Source organism: Sebastes umbrosus, chromosome 15 (assembly GCF_015220745.1).
Source record: "Sebastes umbrosus isolate fSebUmb1 chromosome 15, fSebUmb1.pri, whole genome shotgun sequence".
Classification (NCBI taxonomy): Eukaryota; Metazoa; Chordata; class Actinopteri; order Perciformes; family Sebastidae; genus Sebastes; species Sebastes umbrosus.
In genome coordinates, this window is record NC_051283.1 from 19,312,585 (window position 1) to 19,338,611 (window position 26,027).

Here is a 26,027-nt window from a genome sequence, read left to right on the forward strand (position 1 = left end):
GAGTCTAGCAATAACTTTTGCAGGGCAGTGCAGGGATTAAGATAAAGGAATATGATGTTATAGTGTGGAGCATTATCAGTTATTCTGTGGGCGAAAGTGTGTGGGACCGCTCTGCAGTTTTAATGTTTGACTTCATTCTGGCCCTCAAGCAACACACACACACGCGCACACACAAAACCGAAGGATAGCTGTACTGTAAGTGGGTGATTGATAAAATGATGTGACTCATTTTGACTCATCTGAGAGCTCAGTGGGAACATACACAGAAAATCTCTCTCTCACACACACATCCACACACACACATAGAGACATACACATTGACTGCCTTGACTGAGGCACAGATCACATCTGGGAAAATGGGCCTCCTTTTTATTGCTTTCATTATTATTGCACCATCCCCCCCTCTTCTCGCTTTCATTCCCCTTCTCCCCTTTGTTATTTTCAGGATGTTATTTACTGCCCAACCTTGCATATAACTCGCCTGGAAACCTTGTGTGTCTGGGGTGATGAGTTAATGATCACACACTGACGCACCCACCCACAGTAGATACCTATTGTGTGTGTTAATGACTATGGGCTTTTTGAAAAATAATTACATCATTGTGTGTTCCAATTATTTGTCTGAGCAATATGATATCTTAATGTTGTATAACACCCATTTCACTCTCACATGTTTCGACTGTAGTTCTTGGCTGCTTTGCTTTGCACTTGACCAGCTTGTTCCTTGTCAACACACATCCATCACATTACCTTCTTATCGAGCAGCGCCTTCAAATGGAAATATCAAGTGGCCGCAGGCTCTCGATCGCTGATTTACAAAGCGTAATGTTACATAACCAACTGAGGAAGCAAGTCAATAGTCTCAACAAGCTTTTAAGAAAATAAAAAAGGAGATTAGAGTAGAGTTGAAGACTGAACAAATAAAGAAATGAGAACATTTATTTGTCATATTTCCATTTCACGAGTTGTGATTAGTACTTTGGTGTCAGTATCAAAGAAACATGCCCAAACAATGCCAGATAAGCAAGAATAATTAATGATTATAAACTCATTAAGACATCAAATAAAAGGCTTACGGTGCTCTTTCTGCTGATTAAAAATGGCAACAAATAGGATATTGTAATTACATAATGCGACACTGATTGATACAAAAATAGAGCATAGTTATGAACTATTTATGGACTTGCGTTTAAAGCCCTTTATTCGTAAGGCAGTCATATTTTTAGATAAGACACTTGTTTTTTAATCTCTGTTCCAGCAGCTTGTGTCAGTGTGGTATTATCACAGTGTAACGCTGCTGCAGAAGAGCTCTCTTCTCTCTCCCCGTTAGTTTGTGTCCTCTGTAAAGGAGCAACAGCAGGCCGCTGCCACGGAGATGGATGTGCTGTGTCATCACTTCTGCCAAATGATGGCTTGCTTCACCTCCCTTCTCCTCTCTGCTCTTCTCCTTGTCTACTCCCTGCCCCCTCCCATTCTCCCTTCTGTCCCCACCTTTCTCTCCTTTTTTTTGCACCTGGTTGCTGTTCACATCTGCTCTCTTCTCTGCTGGTGTCTCATCTGTTAATCTCCTCTCTTTTCTATCCTGCAGCACTCCTCCTCCTCCTCTCCTCCTCCTCCTCCTCCTCTCTTCTCCTTCTCCTTCTCCGCTCTGCTCTCCTCCTGTCTGGTTTATGTGGGTTCATATGAAACTTTAATTGCATGTAAATCAAAGCGCTGCAGATATGATTAGTCTTTTGTGCTGCTTTAATGAGGGGGGTCTGGACTATTGAAATACGGTACAGTAGTTGGCTCCTGCACTGTCTCTGATGGCTAAAGCCACGGGCAAACTCAGCTTTTTAATGCTGCCAGAAGAAACCCTTCTTTTTCTTGAAGAAGTACAGAAAAATCTGTGCTTATTTTTAAAGGTTCATTTGTCTTGCTGTTATACTCACGACACATCTGTATGAATATTCTGCTCTATATTCATGAAACAGTCTTTAACGGGTTATAAAAGTGCTCATTACAACAATATCAACAAAGTATATAGGTGCATGTTGGCAGGCTGATGATAAGAGATGTGTGTTTGGCTGACATTTAAAAATGGTAATTAGCATGCAGACTACTCATTCTGATGAGAAATTGGCAAGTAATGGAGTAATAGAAAAGGTAGCAGTTTCTGTGATGTGACATTTAGCAGGCGGCGGCACAGAGGGTGCATGTTCAACCAAATATTTACTTGCGCTGAAAAGTTTAAACACTTACTGTAAGTGACACGGCTGCTGCCAAGTGATGATGTTTGAAGCCTGTGTTGACTTTTTATCTGGTGTCTCCTGTGACTGAGAGACAACACACATTCGTCTGTGCATGCATACATTTCTCCATGCACACATAACCATAATGCAGTTAGCTTGCTAATTAACGTATTCAGACATCACTCACACAGCATGTAAACACAGACGCTGTGTACACAGGCAGACTTAATTTGTCTGTTCATTTTCAAGGAGGTCACGCTCCCTTTGAAGCCACTGAAGGAGGTTAAGACTGGGATTTATGGAATTAATTGTCTTTAAAGATGGATTTTATTCAAGAGATGAAAGAATCTGTGCTGTCAAAGGATGAAGTCAAGGGCAGAGCTCGGCTTGACGTTCATAAGACATAATAATCACATTTTTACTCCACTTGTTTCTTTCTTTTTATGCCTCTGCGCCGGCGACAGCTGTGGCCGGAGGCATTATGTTTTCTGTCCTTCCCTCCGTCGTTAAGTACGTCCTCCCGGACCATTCTCGTGAACACGATATCTCAGGAACATCTTGAGGGTCTTCTTCAAATTTGGCACAAACATCCACTTGGACTCAAGGATGAACTGATTCGATTTTGGTGGTAAAAGGTCACTGTGACCTCACAAGACATGTTTTTGGAATTTATATGATAATTATGACAATTTCACACAAACGTCAGGATGAAATGATGAAGTGGTGGCATTTTGGACAGACATGGATGAAGGCTGCAACTTGACTGGTTGGCGAAGGCGTACAACTGCGAGGCAGTAATTCTAGTTGTTTGTGAGTGATATGAAATTGTAATTTGGTCCGCGGACTGAAGTGTCAATATTTCAGTTGCATGCTCCCGCTGTTGCATAACTGATGCGTTTGTGCAGTTGCATACATGTCGAGTCTTATTTCTTGTACATGGCCACAGATATTGTGGAGTGCAGACAGTTGCACACACAGAACACACAAATAGGGCTCTGAAATTAATAAAATTGCAATTCTGTCATTCAACAATTATGAAAACAAGATAATTGTCATGAAACGTTTATTGTACCGCATACTGTTTCACAATGACGCCCTCATTTTGTCTTTTGTTCAGCACACCCCTTTACTTTACAGCGCTTTCGCCCCGCTCGGCGGAGCAGGGGCGGCCACTCGGTGTGGGAGGATCTCCTCGTGGGAACTGTCCCTGCCGCTGGCTGGCCCTTGCCGGGCTTATTTCCTCAGTGGTGGTGTCTCGCAACTGGTTCTACGTCAGCTTGGAAAGGCCTGGGGTGAAGGTGGCGCTTTACAGCATCCCTCGCCTGGACCTTGGCGCTTATTAGTGCTCGCTGTGCCCTCTCTTCGTGCGGGGAGGGACGGAGCTCCCTGCTCCCGGGGCGACTGTCAACCGGGGCCTCAGTGGGGCGATGTCGGCAACCCCTGACCCGTCTTGAAACATGGACCACGTCTCATTTAACGTGCTTTGTGGGAGATAGATCTAGCCTCTTAATTTTGCTCTCAAAGTGCACCAGATTGATGTATTTAACTTTGAAATGTAGCCCACAAAATTTTCTTTCCTACACACAAGAACATAAGACATAACTACAATGTCTTTCCGAGCAGTGATATGGATTACCATAGTCATTTTAATAGTCCATCTATCTATTTTATTTTCCCCACTTATCCTTCAGGGTTGCAAGAATATCTGCCATGGATCACAAATTTACAGATTTACAGTTTTTGGATGCATAACACATTATCTCTCACTTTATTTCTCCCACCTTGCTTATTGTCCTTCCCTACCACCTCTCCTCTCCTCCTATTCTCTCTCTAACTTGTTCCCACTTCTTTTCCTTCCACTGTGTGTTGCAAGCAGTGTCCACCTGGCATAACAGGTGTTGTTGGCAAACCCCGACTATGCTGTCTCCCCTCTCAACACTCACATTGTTTACTCAACTGTACTACTGCCAGGGTTTCCCAGCAATCTTTACACTAAGATCATCCTTGCTCAGTTAGATTAGGAGGAACAGTCTCACAGTAAAGATGCTTTGGGGATTCAGCATGTTACAAAGAGTGCCACAGAGGGAGAAAGAGAGTGCAGACAAAGGGAGGAAGAGGAGCGATAAAAGACTGAAAGAGGGGAAGCGACAGAGGAGGGGGGAGGGTGGAAGAAAGAGAGAGAGAGAGAGAGAGAGAAGTAAAAGAGGGCACAACAATGAGGAGATGAGATGAACAATGAACAGGCAAAGAGGACGACAGAGCGAAGAAGAGGGAGCAGTGCAGCAGAGGAGGGGTAAAATAGAGAAGGCAAAGATAGCAGGTGGAGGATAAAGGAGAGTGGGTGAGACAGAGAAGAGAGTGACTCGAGAATAATAGAAAGAGAATATTGGTAAAGAGGAGGAATTAAAAAGACTGAGCCAAACCAAAAAGCACATTACAGATAATGAAAAGAATAATAAAAAGACGGAGGAGAGTAAGACGGGCCTCCACACTATCTGGGAGTTGGCTAATTGGTGGCGTTTGATACGGAGGTTGCACAGAGATCACACTCTGCAGGAAGGGAGAGTCTCTAGCCTCTACTATCTGGAAGACAGGATGTTTCATTCTTTTTAAAGAGGAAAACTGAAAAAACTAGGACCTTGTCACATACTAATAAGTGCTGTAATGAGTTCAGCTGTAACATATTGTTTGAGGTTTTGGCTCCATGTGCTCAGTGAGGTTGAAGTGCAGATTTACAAATTGAACCCCATGTTTGTTGGCAAGTTTACAACATAATACTTACTTAGTGTTTTAATAATATTGGCGCCACATTTTTAATCACGTATCATCATCCAGACATGTAGACGGATGCAGGTGCAGTCTGAAGACGGATAGATAAGTCTATAGTCTACCTGTACACAACAAATTGATGATTCGATCTTAACCTATCAGAACTGACCATTCACTAAACCCCTCCCCTGAACAGCTTATCGTCCAATCACAGCTTAGCAACCATACAATAAGTAGGCTCGGCAGGCCTGTGAGATGTGAAAATGCACTGTTGTACATGAACAGTTGTATGAACAGCGCTGGTAGGGATGCTGATTGTTGACCTGTTAGCTTTAGCCTCAGTATTTTAGCAAGATACCATGCATTTAGTTGTCGAGTAGCCTACTATAGACCCTTTTAGTGCCGACGTCATGATTACGTCACGGTGTTAGCTGGAGGCAAAACAAAGGAAAGACTCGAGACGAACACGAATCACCTCACAGTAGCAGGCTCAAGTTACACATTGAAAATGTCATCACGCTCCGCCCACAAAAATGAGTCATCTTGTTTGTTAACAGAAAAGGGGTCAATTTATGACACCTTATTCAGGGTTTTTGTATTAATATGAGTCAGCAGGAAACATTAAAAAGTCAACCGGAGATGGTGTTTTTCAATCGACTTTGCTTAATTAGCTAACTGGCTACAGTTGATAAAAATCTGCCAACAGTTTCAGCTGGTGAAATTGATAGTTGCTGTCATTGTGAACCGCATATGCACTGTATGTGAACAAAAAGCCTAGCAGGCACAAGCAACAGTAACGCCGGGCTTTCCTGATCATAATCAGAATAAGGAATAGCCTAACTTGGAACACCAGGATTCCTGCTCATCAGTCATTAGAAATATTGATGCATCCAAACTCCACAGTGAGATGTCAAAGATCACTTTCATCCAGACATACATACATCAATTAATATCACCATAATGAAACCTTTAAAAAAAAAAAAAAAAGAACATTTTTTTCAGTATCACAGCTAGAAATAAGCTCCCACAGCTCATCATGCTGAGAAATTATGCTCTGAGCTGTGCGGCATGACCGAGGAATAAATACTTAGACAGATCCACAAGGAGCGTAATGATTGTAATTAAAGGGACAATAGTGACTGGTATATAATTTTACACACTGAGTTATGGCAGTTGTTTTGTTTTAAGGGTGTGCCCCGGTTGCTTCAGTGATGAAGTAAGAGTGAGGGGGATGAAACTGAATTTAAGCCTGTCAGATGATTTCAAACAACCCCCTCAAATGTGCCCGGAGATGATGTAAAACTGGAGGACCGAGATGACAGACTGTCTTAAAGTATACTGCACACAAAGACATGCGAAAATACACTCACTAATGCAAGCAAATATGCACACACACACTGATGAACAAAAACCTGCATGCATTCTCACACAGACATCAATCTATCGGAATCGCAAAATCTATTTTCTAGCCGAAAAAAGAAGCAGATATAACCAGTGTTTTTCGTCTCAAATCCTGGTCACAGATGGTTTAGAATTGCATTTTCCATCCCTGTGTGATGCACCTCAGCAGGTGGGTTATCGCTTCTTTCTCTCCTCTCCTCCCACTCCTCTGGGAAATGGAGAAAAAAGTAATAGTGTGGTCAGACAGCCAGAGAGTTTCTCTAATTAGGTCCATGGTTGAACAGACAGTATTTACAGACTCAGACAGAGAGGGAGTCTGTTACAGAGTTGAACTGGCGGGTTCCTGTGAGTTTGTTTTTGTATGTATACACTTCCTTTGCATTTGTGTTTGTCACCTTCATACTTAAGCAAGTCTTTGTGTGTCTGGTTGTATTTGCCGCACTGTAAAGTGAGTTTTTCTGGGATCGTCTGCATGTTTAGGCCGTCAGTACTTCTGTGCCTGCTGCTCAGCCTCCTATAGCCTTCTCTCCAAGGCTTTCCTCTGCCTGTACTCTCCCTCTGTCCTCCAACCTCCTGCTGCCTTATGTAAGGGTAAATAACTCGGGTCAGGCAGAGACAGATAAACCCCCCAAGGACCTCTCTGGGGACTGGGGTCATAGAACACCTCTTCTCTCTCCCTCCCTATTTCTGTCTCTCTGCAGAAAAGAAAGTGTTGTGACAATGTGCACATCTGTGTGAGTGTGAATGTGTCTGCATGTTATGTACATGAGGATATCGGAGAATGTGTGTGGTCTTGGTTCTTCGCATGTATTGTGTATTCACAGATTTGTAAGTGGTGTGTAAACGTGTGTGTGTGTGTGTGTGCAAAAGGAGACAGCAGGACAGGTTGCTGTGGGGGAGGGAAGGTTTTCCTGCTGTGTGCCAGGTGACTGTGTGTGGCCCAACTAGAAGTCTGATTAAACAAAAACAACAGATGGATTTACAATACAGCATCATCACTGGACCACTAGTCAAGTGTTTCATCCCAAAGTGTGATGCTTTTTCTAAAACCTACTTGATTTGAGGACAGAAAACCCATACAATACCTCACATTGACTATTAAATATTTAAAATATTGTATAAAGATTGCCTCTATAGTATGTGAAGTATGCTATGATAAATGTTAAAAGCTTTTACGACAGCCTTTGTCCATACTGTATATTTAAAGGTCCCATATTGTAGAAAGTTAGATTTTCATGTTTTTGTATATAAAGCAGGTCAAGGTGCTATATAAATACTGTGAAAGTATCAAAATGCCCTATCCACGGAGAAATGCACACAGCCCATATTCAGAAACTGTGCCTTTTTAAAGGAACGGTGTTTAGCATTTAGGGGGATCTATCGTCAGAAATGGAATATAATATTCATAACTATGTTTTCATTAGTGTATAATCACCTGAAACTAAGAATCGTTGTGTTTTCGTTAGCTTAGAATGAGTCCCTCATATCTACATAGGGAGCGGCTCCTCTTCACGAAGTCCGCCATGTTGCTCCACTACTGTGGTAACGTGAGCTGCAGAGGGCAAAACCGTGTTACCGAAAGCTGCCGTCTGACTTCCGTTGCTCCTAAAGTATTGTTAATATGGTAAGGACGGCCTCTCAGTGGGGCGAACGGCGTTGCCACGTTTTTGCACTAAGCACTCTCGTTACCGCAGTCTTGGAAAGGGAGGAGTGAGCGGAGGGGTATTCAGTTGGTTGCAATCTGTAACCACACCACTAGATGACGTTAAATCCTACACACTGACCCTTGTAAATGATCCCTCAGGACTTCCGTAAGGTTGTGATGTCACAACTATACAGTTACTTTTAGAAGTGCCGCTAAACTTTGTGTATTTGACACACCCAGTGAGTCCCTAGTGATGCTGTGAAGATGGCGACAGTGCAGACGCGAACGACCGGAAACACTGACCAATCAGAGCAGAGTGGGCTTTTTCGGGAGTTGTTCTTAAAGAGACAGGCGCGAAAACGGAGCGTTTCAGACAGAGGGTGAATGCAGGTATATTCAAATGGACAGTATGAGAAAAATAGAGTTTTTGGAACATTAAAGCATGTAAACATGTTCTAGTAGAAACCCAAAATACAAGTATGACCCTGAAAATGAGAATAATAGGTCTCCTTTAAATAATGCATACATTAGTCTATGTGCCACATTTCTTTCTTGAATACTGGCTCCGGGGTTTTAACTGTGCAGAATGTTGTGCAGTGAAAACCTGTGAAATATTGCTTTTGATTTAGAGGTGAGAATGTACGTAACAAGGAGCTACAAGGGCACAGTATATATATTCGGACAGCAGTATTGTGCCACATGATCATGATGCAGTCGTTGTACTCTAATGCCTCAGGACATACGGTGCTGAGTATGCCCGATGGCATTAGAGAGATAAAGAGCAATAGTGAAATAATACAAATAAGATGAGATAATATGAAAGAAAGGAGTAGTATGGAATAACGCAAGCCCATGGGGGGTCTCTTTGTGTGTTAGCTTGTGTGTGCATGCATGTGCGGTCCTGTGTGATGTTGTCTCATCTCTGTGCGAATGCTCGTTGTAACATTCACTCCCCCGGCCAAGATCAGGGTTTTTCACAATTCATGCTGGGGCTAACAAGAGGGCACACTTTGACTGCAGATAAATAAGGGGGTGAAGGAGAGAGGGAGAGAGAGAGAGAGAGAGAGAGAGAGAGAGAGAGAGAGAGGAAAGCAACCAAAGAGGGATGAGGAGAATATGTGAGAAATACGCAGTGACAGAGAAGAGAAGTGGAGCTTGGCAAAACAAAGAGATGTTACTGATAGCTTTTGATATCTCTGTCAGTGTCTCACAAAAAACACCCTTGAAATATTTAGTGGAAGACTTCAGCGCAGATGAGAAGAACAAGCTCTCTGCCCGATGGTTCACCCAGAGAGCTGAAAGCAATGAGCTTACAGAGAGAGAATCATCTTGGCAGTATACGACTCCTTTTTAGTTTCCCATTATTACCATGACAGCTTAAAACCAATAACTGGTAAAGTATAGTATAACTATTTCAAGAATAACAGTCCTTTAGGTTGAACAAGAAATGTTTTGTGTGGGAACATAGCCCTTTTTATTTATGCTGATATCCTGCTTACATGGCCCGGCTGTTTGCAGTGATCAAAATGTCATTGAATTGGAAATTGCAGTGAAGTGCACAGAAGATGCACATCTAAATGTTCTCTACTGTACAACTAGAGTATAGCACTTAACCATGACAAGCTCAGTTTGGAGAGCAACTCAACTCCACTACTTGATATCTTTATCTCACAAATCCTCCGCAGCATCTTGTAGTTTTTTATTATGGCTACATTTTGGCTCTTGCTGTTGGAAATTTAAGCCATATGGATAATGTTGTGAACATCATGTCAGCTTCACCTTAAGGAGATCTGTTGAATTGATATATTGGAACTGCAAGGCTTTGGAGGAACATAAAGTCAGAACCAACTGGAAAATATATGAAAGAGAGGTGCATTTTTCCTGCTGGAGATAGCATTTTGAAAAAGAATAGGCTAAACCCATGAGAGGATCACCTTGTTGGTAACATTTAGCTTCACTGTGGCACTGAAATGATGCTGTGCTTTTGACACCAGGTTGGATGGGTCCATAGGTACGGCTGTCACGGTGAAAGAATTTCCCCCTGTGGTGATGAGGATTAGCTCTTATGCAGTAAATATGTAGTGTTATTGCCTCTTTTTTTTTTGCAAATGACTTCACTTAACCTGATTTCAGTGCTATATAAACAATCCTAATAGGTATCTTAATTTTAGATATATTGTTGCTTTCTAAATGACAAAGATGAGTTTTAAAACTAATTAAATACTTAGATACTTAACCCAGAAGGGCAATGAAGCTCAGGTTTTTTTGCTGAGACGCTTTATTTGTGTGTGGTTGCTATGATACAGAATATCCGTAGATGTAAAAATGTTGGCACAAGGTAGAGTACTTGCTCTGGATGAAGGGAAGGTTGAAGCACGTAGGGAGAGAGGACGGACCTGCCGGTCTGTGTGTATTAATTTCTCCTCCGTTGTTGTTGTTGAGCACATAACCTACATGTAGGATGTGACGGTTCGTCTTTGTAGTATTTGTCTCGCCCCTCCTCCGTTGTGATTGGACAGCTGTCTGTAATTATGTACCCACTTAGCCTCATCTTTTTATTGTTATCTGTTGTGCTGAACCTTCAGTGAACTTATCTTCAACAGCTCTTTTTAGTATCCTTTGTCTCCTTAATTAGACATTTTCACCAACAAAGGCTGCAACAGACTGGATGTGTTCAGTGGTTTTGCATAATGTTTCGGTAAAATGTAATATTTTAAAACTGTTAAGGTGCATGAACTTGCCTCACACCGTGTAAAAAAGAAGCTTAAATTAAGCCTCGGTTTTACTTTCTGTAAGGACGGTCGCACCGCTGACGTGGAATCGTGACGAGGAAACGTTTGGATCTTTTATACAGCGTGTGGGTTTCTCCAGGAGGAGCTGTCTGCATTAACTCACATTCTGAACTATGTAATAAAGTGGATTTATCAAAGTCATGGGCTACAAGTTGGACAAATAAACAACATCCGAGTTGTAACCACTTTGCTGCAGCCTCACTTTACACACACAGGATATCTCAGTCTCTCCCTCCCGTTTACTCATCACCACAGGATGACAGTAGGCCGGCTCTTAGGAAACGTCAAGGAATCACATTTATAGATTCATACAATGGTTCCATTATCCCACTTGGCTGCCTCTTAACCTAAGTCTATACACACACATTCCCACCACCCCCTGCAGCTGGAAGCGTCTCTATTGTTGCTGAGCCGTGCAAGTAGGAAATGAGGTTGCTAAATAAAGGCAAAGGTTAGGGATGGCATCGGTCCAAGAAAGAGACAAAATAAGATATTTCTCCTGTGAGAGCAGAGCAGACATGAAGATGCCTCGACTCTGTGTATCTCACTTCTCTACGTTTCATATCCAACTTATTGCCCCATATACACATTACTGTGTGCATGTTTCCTGGCCTTCATAAGGAGACAGCAGCATTGTTATACTTTTATTTACAAAGTCATACTGGGTAAACTCCCTTCATGTCTGTGTAATCTCAAATCACTCACCAACAGCTGTTATGATTTTTGCTCCACTAGATGGCGGCTCTACCAGGTACCCAGGATTTCCTCAGAACTTGGTACATGTAGAACAGCTTTCTCCTATTTTGCACCCTGGTCGTGGAATAACCTTCAGAACACTACAATTTAATGATTTTGTCTCCCTGGGAGAATTCAAAGCTCTGATTAAAAAAAAACTGTATCGCTGAAGAGCGCAATTACCATTCCTAAACTAGATTTTGTGTTATGTATCTGTCGTCTCTTGTCAGTTTGTAAACAGCTCTATTTTTATCATTTTTGTAACATTGTAATGGTATGCCATCTTGGCCAAGTCTCCCTGGAGGTTATGTCTGAAAGGTGACCCGAAACGAAAGCAAAAACTTGGAAAAACTTGGAAAAACTCTCGCGAGACTCACTGCCCGACGACCTATCCTAACCTTAACTATTCAAGGTCAATGCGTAACCTTAACCATCTCAGGAGAGTTTCGTAATTTGTGTTTTACCTTCTAGCCACGACCGTCTCTCGAAAAAGAGATTAGAATCTCAAGGGACTTCCTAGACAAATAAAGGTCAAATAAAAAATAGAGTAGTAATAGTTCTACAATAAGATAGCAAGCCTGAGAAATAAAAACTGATACATAAAATTAAAAGTAGCACATTATAACTTATATCAGTAATTCTTAATACAAAAAGGAAGAATGAAGGTATATAATGTAGGCTTTTAGTTGACAAACTGATCAGGATTTGAATAAAAATGATTAATTTGTTCGAATAGGGTGTGTTGGAAATTAACTCAATTTTGCACATAACGCTCTCAGACAATAAATATAGTTCCTTGTTTCCTTTCAAAACTTAACAAAGACACCGTCTCTTTGAGACTCCACTCTTTTGAGATTGTTGTAAAATGTAAAAATGAACATGTCAAAACAAAATAATAGTCTTTTAAAAATTTTGTTCAGAATTTAATATTTAATATTTTCACAGGCAGTTTAACAGTTCACAGAAATGATTCTTTGTGAGTGTTGGGCCAAAATACAAAACTACAAATGACAGTATAAGAACAGTAACCATGGGTTTAACATATGTGGGCTCCATCTGTAGTTTGTTGACATGTTTGTCTTCTCCATCTCCATGTAAAAGCTTTAAAATATGGAAATATGGTATATGAAAAGTTTCACACACAAACAACAGAAAGCACTGTACTGTAACCACAGATTGCAGCGTTAATTCCCACTCATCCAAAAAAGGCCTTTTAACTCATTCCAGGTGATCCAAGAAAAGTACATTTGTTGCCAACCAACCTACCTGATTAAATTAACTTTAAATAATGAAACAACCATGTTGCACATATGCCAGAACACCTGCTGGAGATTTCCACTTCACCAAGACACCTTGCATGTAAACTAATCTATCATTTATCAGCTTCCCTAAATGAACAGACCTGCATACTGTACTGTACTTGTACACCCATTCTGGCACTCGCTGTAACATGAGTACTGATGAAAAATTGATCAAAGGGAACATGTGTGTGTCTGTTATGCACACTGTGGTTACTGTACCATGTATAAAAACACGTGTTCTTAGCGGAGATGATGGGATATTCATGCACAAGGAGACTCAAAACTCTTCTTCTTTGGTAATGTTTCATAGATGAACACAAAGATTATTAAATAAAGCGCCTCCTGTCAAGTTATATTAGCTGCAGAAGAAAGGAAACATTTAACTTGGTCAAGGTTGTTCAAATATGAACTGGCTCTTCCTGAGACTTTGTACAGCTCTTTCCATGGAGATTTTTACATTTTTATGCTTTTGTCATCCCACATTGTGCATACGCTTCACTGGACTTATGCTCTGTTTTGTGCTGTCTTAGCTATGCTTGTGTAACCCCGCAGTTCTCCATTGTCTCTCACTTGATTGTTATAAAATGTGTGTGTGTATGTTTTTACCATATAGGGTATAACTTTTGGTGTAAGAAAACATCGATACACTTTTGCATCGCGATATTATATTTTGTGATACTGTATCGATTCTCAAAAACAATTTTTTTATTAATAGTTTGCATGCAAATATTAGTGGCAGACAGTGGTTCAGATTGCACAAAAAGCAGTGCTGTGATGTTGGATGCTTACAAGGACTGTGATAAATGCAAATGCAGATCCCACTGTTCTGATTGCATAAAAAAGTACACTTTATTTTACTCAGAATTTATGCATATGGCGGTGTGTACTTTATATTATGACAGTTTTCCTAAAATTAAAGGCCTTGGGGGCATAACGAATAGACGACACAAAAATGCAAAATATTCGCCTGCGAATATTATATGTCTAGGGCTTTTATTGTAAAAGGTAAGAACGTGAAAGGAGTGGACCGGACCGATCTGGTATGTTCTGCCTTTGTTAAGGTTGAAAGGAGTAATAAAGTTTGCCGTCTTGGTTCGACTATGGAACCTGCGTGTTGTTGTTTCATAAATATAGGCGCAGCTCAACCCGTTACGCACAATGTGATTGGTTGATGCCTTTATTTACGATGCAAAAACTCAGAAAAATCAACTTCCCCAAGATAAAGTGACGCATTTTCACCTTTTTTCGCCTTCTTAGTGAAAGTATCCATTACAAAAACAACTGTTTGAAAAAATATATGAGTTATTATATGTGTGAATTAATCGCACAAAAAAATTCCGGTGTGTAAAAGGCCTTAAATAAATACAAATCGTAACCTCTGTATCATGATATGTATCGTATCACCAGATTCTTGCCAATACACAGCCTTAAGGCTAACAAGGTGATGTGCACGGCCTCCAAACCTGATCTTTAATAATTTGTTGTATAGAGAGCACTGCAGAAGAGCTCAGTTATTATTTATCACATACCGCATACTGTATACAGATACTTTGTGGTCTACTCCTGTCAGTGTTGAAGTGAGGGAGCTGAGTTTCTACACTGTTGGAAGTTCAAGTTTTGGCTCACAGCCTCAGATGCATGTCTGCCCACGTCTCTCTGTCCTGTATCTCTCTCTCTCTCTCTCTCTCTCTCTCTCTCTCTCTTCACTTTCCCCTGCTTAGCAAAATAAAAAAGATATATAGGAAAGAGTGAATAGGTCATTCTTTAGAGGCGTCTTCACTGTGGACTTGCAGCGGGTTTTGCTGATGTAAGGCTGTATTTGTTGCAGTAGGGAGAAAAGAGGAGATTCGTGCATAATGCATCAAAGCCTGTGTGAACGTTCCAGAAATCTCAAACTGTAAATCCCTGAAAATAAAAAGTGCGTGTCTCAAATACATGTGCATATTGGATGGGAATATGTACATGCATAGAGCTCCTCATTTGCAAACATGGTCTTTTACAAGTTATGTTTTTCAAGACTTGCAGCAAACCATTTTAACCGAACTGCAGAGCCAACTGTAATATTTTATCGTGAAGAGCTGCTGCCAGTTCAGAATATCCCTGCTGCTCAGGTTAGATTGCACAAAACACCTGAGGGCATGTGTGCACTCTGGTTTTCCTATTTTTTCCTGATTGTTTTTGTAGTGTTCTTCAGTCACTGGAGCCTTCTAGAGATTTTACCTGTGTCCTTGTTGTGAGGATCAGATTGGCCAGGATGCCTCATTTAGAGGCTAACAGGCAGTCATTACTGCGTTACCTGTCGTTAAACAAGACATCACCCTTATCGGTGTGAGTAAAGCTCCCTTCAAGGCAAGCAATTAACCTGTTAGGAAATGCCTCTCGTCCTCACTTTTTCTTCCCCTCCTCCTTTCACCTCCTCATTCAGCCTCTATTAACAGTTCACAGAGGTTTTTGGTAATGTAAGCATTTTTAATTGTCTCCCGGGGAGCAGGGTAATTTTTTTAATCTGTTTCCAGCTGTACGGCATGACATATCTGTACTATACGTGCATATGAGTAAAGCCTTTGTGGAGGTAATAAACTGCATCCGCCATAGTTTGATGCCTCATTGTCAGGTGCTTAGAGCCCATTGGCTGAACGCTGATTTATTTGGCAGCCCAGGGATTCTTTTTCTCCCGTATTTATCTCCGAGCACAGGGAAGAGTATGGTGAATTTAATTTTTCATTATTCATTAAGACACATTTAATCCCCGTTTTGAAAGGATGGGTTTAGCAGCATTTGAATGGCAAATGAAGCAGGACTGGAACTGCAAAATTTTGATTAGCCCAAGAATTCAATTTCCTCATATTAGGTAACATCATTTATCACCCATGCCTCAAACATTAGTTACAGTGGGGTTCTCAATATAAAAGTGTGTGGTGTGTTCAGTATCCTTATAAGAATCGCCAAGTGCAAACCAGAAGCAGTGAGCTGAAACGACATCAGTGAACATGAACAGGGTTCACGTGGGCAGGCCACTTTGTTGGCAAACGAGGAAGACGTTTTTGAGCAGATTGTGTAAGGTGGGCAGTTTGACAGGCTTGTGAAGAGCTGGGAGACCTCTGACAACATGTTCCCCTTTCCTCCTCGCTCTGCTTGATGGATGGACCCTCTATTTGACAATGTACTGTCAGGTTCTGTCAGATAAAACAACCTACTCGCTATCTTTCTGTCTTTCTCTGTCACCAGTTAGCAAGATATCAGTTCAAGACCACAGAACCGTATCAGACATGAGCATTATGTTGAATAATTTGCATGTGACTTAAGATCACAAGGCTACTACAGTACTTACATTTCATCTTGTCTTCTAATCCACAATAACATACTTACTGGATCATTTATACAAAAGTCTGTATATAAAACTAATTAAAAAGATATGTATTTTTTTAGGGCTGTCAAATGATTAAAATATTTAATCGTGATAAATTGCATGATAGTCCATAATTAATCGCGCATTTTTTATATGTTCAAAATGTACCTTAAAGTGAGATTTGTCAAGTATTTATGACTTGCCCAAAACTGTGTGATTATCATAAAGTGTGCATGTATGTAAAGGGGAGACTCATGGGTACTCATAGAACCCATTTTCATTCACATATCCTCGCCAAAATTTAGTTTGGAGCGTTACTTAACCTCCTTCGCAACAAACCAGAATGACATGGTTTGTACCAATGGATTGTAGTTTCATATGATATCAGTATCTTCACTTTAGCTTCAAAACTGAGTCTGCTACAACCTCCGAAATATTTATTGCATTAATGTGTTAAAGAAATTAGTTGCATTTAAACGAATTTGCGCTAACGCGTTATCACGTTAACTTTGACAGCCCTAATGTTTTGCTACTTAGTAGGCCACTTTCTGTGAAGTCAAAATGTATTGAAAAAAAGAAGTAAAATTCACGTGTTTATCTAACGAAATATTCTGCTTCAGTCAATATTTGTTGCCGTTTAGCCTTTCAAAAACATTTTCACTGCAGTCAAAAACCTATTTGCTCTCCCACACAAAGGGAGGCACGCACTGTATTGCCGAGGTGGACTAGCAGCTCTAATAACACCATAAATTACATTTATTTACCAATTTCAGCTTTAACACTATTATAGTAAATTAGTTAAGTCGTTACAAAAAAAGATTATTTTATATATCTGCATTCGAATCCTTCAATCCGTCATCACTTTATTTATGTTAACAAAACTGACGAGTTATATTCATTAGAGAAAGTTGATTTAATAAAAAAAAGACTAACTTATTCAATACACTGAATCACTTTATTAAGAGTTGAAGTGTGCATACGCATTGATATTTCAGGAAGACTTCCTAAACTAAAAGGTTCCTCCATCAGTCTCTGACGCACGGGATGTAAATTCACAAAACTCTCTCACATCTCCCTCTGCTCTAAGTTGTTTTGGTTATACAAGGCCACCAATTATTCACTCTGATAAATCCAAGTGGCTTTTTATCAAGCATAATATATTCTTATTTCCTGTCCTAAATTTTACATTCATATAACAAATCTACAGTAACGCATAGTCTTGATGTAGTATGTTCCACATCTTTATCACCTCTGCTACTGACCTTTCTAACCATCTGGCCCTCGCTGGTGTAAACGTTTTTCTCCCAGCCAGTCTGCTGAGTGACTGCATACTGCAACATACACATGTAGTGTACGCTTGAATATACACATTTAAAAAGGCCAGATGCCTTGCAGCAATGGAAAGGTTTTGAGGTAAATGTCAGATGGCAGTGGGAAGCAAAAGCAAAATATATGTATATATATATAATATATTCACATTGCCTTCATAGAGTACATTTGCTCACATTCCCCTCCATCGCCTCTGCTTCAGGCCTTTCTACCCACAATATTTAGATTTTGAACTCATTCACTTCAGAACAAAACAAGCAGGCAGACGTGACCACACATCCCAGAGCGCAGAGCTGCTCACTCTGCGGCAACAAGACAGTTTTATATCTCACATCACTTGAAATCATAAGACAGTTTCTCTTGTTTCACCGTTGTGTCAAATCAGATTAAAAGTGGCAAAAAAAACAAATGCGCCTTGAAATCCAGGATGCAGTCATCATAATGTGTCATATTATGTAACCGTGGCTGTGTGTGGTAACGTGTGTGTGTTTGTTATACAGTATATCTATGTTAGAGCAGCAACTGGTGAATTTAGTTTTTAACTAGGGCTGTCAAATTTGCGTTAACGCAAATTCCATGTCACCGTGTCATACTAGCTTGTTGGGAAGGAGGTTAAATAACGCTCTGAACTTGCTCTAAATTTTGGCGAGGAAAAGCTGTCATGGCCATTTTCAAAGGGGTGAAAATGGGTTCTATGGGCACCCACGAGTCTCCCCTTTACAGACATGCCCACTTTATGATGATCACATGCAGTTTGGGGCAAGTCATAGTCAAGTCAGCACACTGACACACTGACAGCTGTTGTTGCCTGTTGGGCTGCAGTTTGCCATGTTATGATTTGAGCATATGTTTTATGCTAAATGCAGTACCTGTGAGGGTTTCTGGACAATACTTGTCATTATTTTGTGTTCTTAATTGATTTCCAATAGTAAATATATACATACATTTGCACAAAGCAAGCATATTTGCCCACTCCCATGTTGATAAGAGTATTAAATACTTAACAAATCTCCCTTTAAGGTACATTTTGAACATATAAAAATTGTGCGATTAATTGCAATTATATATTTTAATCGATTGACAGCTCTATTTTTAACAAAATGATTTAAATGAATCTGTCAGGTATGTCACAGGAGGGATATTTGGTCTGATTGCATTTACTTTAAAGTTGCTGTGGTCATTTAAGACTCAGGTCATTACCTTATTTTTTTCTCACCTAAGCTGTATGTATTTTCTACCCAATAAACTGTTCATATTGCCGGTGCTCAGATTACTTTAGAGCTGAAATGCTCCGTTAGCCGCCTGAGTTTTATCAAATCTGGCTTTAAGCTCTTTAGATGATACAGACTGAAGCTGCATTTAAATCTCCCGCAGACAGTGCATTCCCTGTAAAATTGCCAGAATCTCCCCGGTTCTCAAGCATCAGCAACATTAGAGCCGAGTAGAGGCCAGGGCAATATAGACGACCACAAATACCACAAGTTATCACCGGGCTAATACTCACAGGTCTGATATAGTGGTGAGTGTGGGAACTTTACGTTTTGGGGAAAGTTATTCACTACTGATTTGTCATATAAATGCTTAATCAGAGAACATAACAGAATCACACAAAGTTTTCAGTTGTATAATAACACATAAGGGCATTTCCGAAGGACATTTTCCTTCACCCCTCTCACATCTAATTGGTACATTCCTAATCCCACAGTACAGCCATCTACTGTGGATGGTTGTGCTGCTAGCTGACACCTCTGATTTGCTGCTGCTAGGCCGTGTCGTGACCCATCCACTCTGGCTGTGCGTGCGTGCGTGCGTGCGTGTGTGCGTGTTTCTGCACTCTGTCTTAACAATTTGTGTCTTTCTATCCTTTTATTATTTTTGTGTAACTAATTGCCAGACAGTAAACTAGGTAAATAACAGTGGCAGCTTGTTCATATGTGCACATATGTGTCACAATGAATGAATCCCATCATTCAGTGCCGTGTAATGGGCTATTACATTTTCGTATGGAGTCTCTGAAGCTGCATGGTATCTTTTAACATATATTAAGTCATAATTCGTAATGATAAATGTTCTATCCGGCGGTGGTGTGCAGGCTGTGAATGACTTAGCAGGAAGAAGCCCTCCCACTGAGCTTTTCCTCACATGTTGGTGTGCAGTTGCCTGGTTACATGTGTAGTTAGCAAAACTGGCTTAATGTGCGTTTTCACTCCCACTCAAATTAGATGATGGTTACTGACAGAGAAAGAGAGAAACCTTGATGTACGCGGTCACGAATCATGTGGACCAAGCAAATATTTAACAAGCTCCTGACTGATGCCCATATCTTTATCTTCAAAACACAGATTTGAGCATAAAGATTAAATGTTTGAAGTGTAACTAAACATTGACACGCACTATTTCTAACATAAGTCCCTGATCCAGGCAGATATATGACTCAATGATATTTTAAAGTCATTAAATCTAAATTCGACATGTTACTGCAGCATCCTCAGTATGCTTTATTGTATTCATTTCCTCTCAACAAGGCCCCTCATTAGACACCCATCATTGACTGCCGCATCGCTACAAACACTCATTTGATTACAAACCAGTGAAAACTAGTTTCTGGCGTGATTGCCAGCTGTGAATGCTTGGCACATGAAGGAAAAAATTGTGTTTGTACGCCACTACATGGCCACATTAGTGAGCATAAATTCACTGTAAATGTTTGAAATGTCTGTCCTGGAGACTTGTGTTCTAGTTCGGGGAAGGAAACAACTGTAGTAGTGAGCTATTCCTGGGATTTTTATTTAACACTCACAGCTGACAAGTTTGCGCCTCTAAATCATGTGTATTGCGTGTGCACAGGCCAACATATATACACACACACACACATCTATATATATTTATATATATTGATATTGATATATAGATGGATATATAAATAGATATATGTACAGTATATATCTCAAGACATGACGTCCATGTATATAATTCATCATAAACATACTTATAATACGTCATAATCTGGTTATAGAACTCATAAATATCCATAATGCGTTATAACAATAATCATAACAGATTATAAAGCATTTTATAATGACTTATGAGTATCGTAATACTTCAATTCCTGGTCATTCACTGACATTTCTTTTTTTGCAAAGATCGTAGTGAACTATAATTCCCATAGTTGTAATACATTATAATCACTGTTATAATGCCTTACAATGTGATTATAACTTACTCTAAGAGGTCATCGTTTGCTTTAAGTAAAGCGAATAAAATATCATTAAATCTATGCAAGAACTACACCCAACATGTAAAATGTGTGTGTAACAAATAGGGGATCTATTGGCAGAAATGAAATATGATATTAATAAATATGTTTTCTTCAGCACACTTTAACACATTATAAGTATGATTATACTGCATTATTCACATGGACGTCATAGAAATTTAGATTTTTTCTGATGACAATGTTGAGATAATAATTAAATAAAAAACACAAACCACAAGGAAATCCATTGTCTTCTGTTGTTGTAAAGTCAGGGTGAAATATGAAGGAAACAAAAACTGTGTGGTAAACTCTGTTTGACACCCAGACTGCATGTAGTATACAGTGTAACCCACTCTGCAACACAGCCCTCTTCTGTGTCTTAAACACTGCAGTCTCAAACACAACTGATAAACTATTGCAAAAGCAACAGTAATATGTAGCTACATAGAATAAGAATAGAAACATTAACATATCATAGAATAAATGTTGATGTGTCACAACAGCCACACATACTGTATTCTAAATCAACCAGTTTTCCCTGAGTGATACTGTAATAGGATGGCAGCCATATTCCTCTGTCTTTTCTTGGTCTCTATGCGCATTCAGTTACCAGAAACGGCTCACTTAATTCACACAGGGTTTCAGTCTGAATGTGAATTTTATTAGAAAGCTCACATAGTTTTGTTGTTTCCATGTAAATTAGAACAAAGTAAAGCCTGCAGCTAGTGTGGAACATTTTTGAATAACATTTTCTTCAATATTGCGGAAATGCCACTGTATAGGTTTTTGCTCTTGAAATGTATTTTAATAAGAATTGTAGTCGTAGTTTCAATCTCGGACCCCCGAGGCAAGAGTTCTTAAGAAAACCAACCAATACTACAAAGTTTAACAATAACACTGAAATGCTGGAAGGCTAATATGTATAGTAACTTCATGATTTTGTCTTGCTTGAGCTAAATATCCCATGTTATTTAAAAAAATGTTAAGTCTTCCAGTTTCACAGGCATCTGTGAGTGATTGTATGAGTGCAGCTGATGTTTTACAGCTGGACAGAAGCATCATGAAACTGCCTCTGCTGTTCAGCAGACGCAGTGACAACAGACAGGTGTTATCGACAGGAGAGAAGAGATAGACCGTGAAACAAGGACAGTAGGAACTACTGGGTGTGTGTGGGGGCAGTTTGAGCTCTGATTGTGTACTGTATCTGGTGTGTGTGTGTGTGTGTGTGTGTGTGTGTGTGTTGGTGAGCCACAGGGCGTGACGATGATTGGTTTGATGATGAGTGTGAAGGCATTGTAAGGCCAGCAGGGTGCGTATGTACGTATGTGAGTTTGAGTAGCTATGTGCACATTTACTTTAGACCACCTCAGGTATACAGATAAATGACTGTGTGGTTATACTGTTAAGTCACACTTCAACCACAGTAATGACTCCTCCTCTGTTATTGTGTGTAATTTCCCCTCGTCACCAGTGCAGCTTAATTATGTTATATTTGCACACACACAAAATTAATCCAGTCCCTCAGGAAAACACACTTTCTGTATCATGCACATTTTGTCACTTAACATGCAAGTCATTTTGATGGGTGTGTGTGTGCGACCGAGAGAAAGGAGCGATTGTGTGTGTGTGTTATTTACAGCACAGGGGCTGCCTTCGGCGGAAACCTGAGCACTTGAGAGATATAGCGAGGCGGACAGAATCTAAAAATACCACGGCTGAGTGAGCAGAGCTTAAGAAGAAGAAGAAGCAGTGGCTTTCTCTCCACTGTCAGGGCCTGCCTCGTGGTCTTCAGGCTGCGCGCTGCTGTCTCAGAATGAAATATTAGGGCCTTTATAAGCAAACAGAAACAAATCCATCCCAGACCAGACAGCTAATTTAAAGTGACGGGTAGAACAAGGGGGATTTTATATCCGATACTGAACGTTTGATCTGTTTTGGTGAGTCAGTGTGATGTAAAGTGCATGAAACGGCTATAATGAGATCGTGGATGGATTGTTTGAGAGTTAATCAAAATGGGGAAGGAAAAAAATGGTAATTGGAGCTCAGCTCACAGTTTTTAAAATAAATGCAGTGTCTCAGAGTGGATTCAAGGCAACACAGACCTTGACATCACATTAGCCTTCTGCATTTCACAGTGTTTAACCTTTTCCACTCCACCCCTCTACAGGGGGTCTTTAGGGGGAGATAGCAGGTCAACAGTATATGTCACATAGAAGTGGTGTACATTATCGGAAAGCTGAGAATCTGGAGATTCAGTGATGCTCTAGTCATAAATAAGAAATAAGAAAATAATTGACCAATATAAATTTAATTTTGAAAGTGCATAAGGGCTTAGAACATTATGATAGAAGTATATGATCATCATTCCCTTCCTCACTTATGTCAAGTTGTCGCAATCATTTTGTGTTAATACCATTTCCTGCACGGATCTGGTGCTAAAATTAACCATTTTTTACCAATCGAGAATAGATAAAAATGATCATAAATCCCTCCAAAGTATCACATTAAGACACCGAGACCATGAGGAACACCATAGATATACAATTGCAGTTTTCGGCGAGTACATGACGAGCACTTCTGTTCTGGAAACTGCTCAGAAACCCCCTTATTGTGAATAAACCTAGGAAAGCCATCCATCCTCTGAATGCTCTAGGTCTCTAGTTTGTGGATGTAAAGTTTCATGAGGCTGTGATTATCCTAGGGGTCACCGACGGTCATTTTATACAGTGAGAGACTCAAGGGTATCCATAGAACCCATTTTCATTCACATATCTTGAGGTCAGATGTCAAGGAACCCCTTTGGAAATTGCCATGCCAGTTTTCCCTCGACAAAATTTAGCCTAAATTTGGAGCGTTATTTAGCTTCCTTCCCAACATGCTAGTATGACATGGTTGGTACCACTGGGTTCCTTAGGTTTTTTCAGCCTCTGTTGTGACCTCTTCAGTTTTGACTTAAAGGTCACACCCTGTGGCTATGCCCCTTTCCACTCTTCATCTCCTTCTCCAGGAATGACACATGGATGAAAACATTTACCCCCTACACATCCTGCATCTCGCTGCCCATCCCTCTTTCTGTCTCACTTACACAGCCCACATACACAAAACGGCCTCAGAGGAGCATTACATGTCTAATACTGTCTGCGCACACAGGCACACAAAAGCTGGCTCTAGTCCCAGACCTGTGGCGGGCATTAAAGGCAAACTGACACTTTCATCTGTCCGTCCATTCGTTTGTCCACCGAGGCTTCAACCATAACCTTCTCTCTATTGGCACAGCCTCTCTCAGCACCTGATATGTGAAGTACACTACAAAGTGTAAATGACTGTGGACCGGCTCAGCGGTGACTTGAATTGGATGTTGATGACTCCCAAATAGATATATTTCCATTTGAAAAGGGGGCTGTTAGTGCTACTTGTTATTTACGGTCACTTAAATGGAGCCTGTCGGTGCTCTAACTCCATATTCTTTATGCCAACGAAGTCTTACTAAACAGAATTCTGAAAGAGCTCTAATTAAGATTAGTGCTTCAAACATCCTACTGAAAAGAAGTCTCGAATGCCCCCGATGAAATAAAATTAGTTCCTGTTTGCAAGTGGGCCCAAATTAGCATTTCCTGTACAAAAGAGATGTGGTGACCAAGCGTGCATGCTGAACACTTTAACCTAACGTGCATTTTTGCTTTGTGAGCCAAGCTGTGAGAAAATGACTCCATTTAGTCAACTCTAAAGCGAGTGAATCCTAAAGCTCTGAATTGCCCTTAATGGCGTGTTTCTTCTCTACTTTCCAGCTGTGGTTCTTAGTAACTTTTCCTCGCTACACAATAGCTGCAAATAAAGAGCAGCGCTAGTTAGGTTTTGGTCTCTGCACTTATATGGACACACGTTTGCGTGTCATATAAAAGAGCATTCACAGTTCTGCTTCAGACACAAACAGACTGCATGTTTATGAGAGTGAGTAAATAGCTTAGGTTTTCTGCTTGCCTTGTTCATTATGCCTGTATATGAAATGGGTATGCACACACAGGTGCATGATCACACACACATCTATAAGTGAACACACACACATGCACGATGACACACATACAGTACACTCTGACATACCAGCCTTTTTCCTGTGGCTTCTGCTTCCTGCATTTGTAGAGCACATACCAGACGTTTGCTCGCCGCTGAAAACAGATATGAGTGTAATTACATTAAAAGTCTCGTTTCATATCGATCCGTCTGCACAAATAGCCATCTGAACGAGCAGAGCGAGATTATTTAATGTTGTTTATGTTTTATTTCCCCTGGGTTTTTGGGCTAAGCAGCAGCGGAGAGGTGAGAAGGAGTGAGTACATGGTGTGTAGCTGTTGCTTTCTGAGCTTCTGAGCAAAAAAAGAAGCAGCCTGTGAGAGGGACAGCATCACTTTTTTTTTGGCCTTACACAACAATTACAGACTCAGGTAGTACACCAGAATCTTCACTTCATTTGTTTCTTGTAAAAGATTTTTAGTTGAAAATATTGTCTTCATTTGAAAGTAAAACTAAGACAGGAAATTAATTGCTATTGCTTTGTCTGTTTCTTATGAATGACATTCCAGTTTTAGATTGTAGCAGCTATTCCACGTCGGTGCCAGAACATATGTCTTTGTAATTGAATGAAATGATGTCATTTCATTGGACATCATGTGCTGTGACTAACGTAATGCAATTGCCTTAGCTCCTGTGAATCATCACCAGATGTGTACGTCTGTGTGAGAGCTCATTCACTATTGTACGTATGAATCATGTCCCATGAGTGTGTATTTTGTGAGGCTGTGTGAGCATTTGTGTTGGTGTAGTGCCTTTACAACTCTACATGTGCATTCACATAAATCTCCTGGTATGTCTATACAACTGTATGTTGCAGCACAGCCCGTAAGGATGGTATTTGACTTGTGCTCCTACACTAAAGTCATCAGTGCAAACTTAATCCTGCGGGCTAAATATGAGCGAGAGCTAAAAATAGCCCCCGTAGCTACAGTAACATGCGTAGCAGGATATGGTTGTCTGGTAGATGATGGCGAAGAAAAGACGGGGAGGAAGAAGAGATTAGTATGAAAAGACATAGCATAAGAAGAGAAATGTATACGACAGGTGGTTTTATGTTCTAAGGAAGCCTCATTAAATGTAGAAAAGGACATAAACCATCACTATCTATGCTTAATGTCTTGCTTAGGTTAAGAGCTTTTGGGTTTTAC

The 26,027-nt window shown here is 40.4% G+C and overlaps 1 protein-coding gene across 4 annotated transcripts in view; it reads left to right on the top strand.

Moving 5' to 3' along the window:
- Window positions 1–26,027, top strand: part of dtnbp1b (dystrobrevin binding protein 1b) — a 70,439-nt gene that overhangs the window by 33,082 nt on the left and 11,330 nt on the right. For 2 of the 4 annotated variants that reach the window (XM_037794403.1, XM_037794404.1), the window contains exons 1-2: window positions 24,972–24,992; window positions 25,116–25,125. The exons of the other annotated variants lie outside the window; for them this stretch is intronic. In XM_037794403.1, the coding sequence (XP_037650331.1) occupies window positions 24,987–24,992; window positions 25,116–25,125 (16 nt within the window). In that variant the 5' untranslated portion in view covers window positions 24,972–24,986. Of the gene's footprint in view, window positions 1–24,971; window positions 24,993–25,115; window positions 25,126–26,027 lie in introns of those variants that run through there. 4 annotated transcript variants of the gene reach the window in all.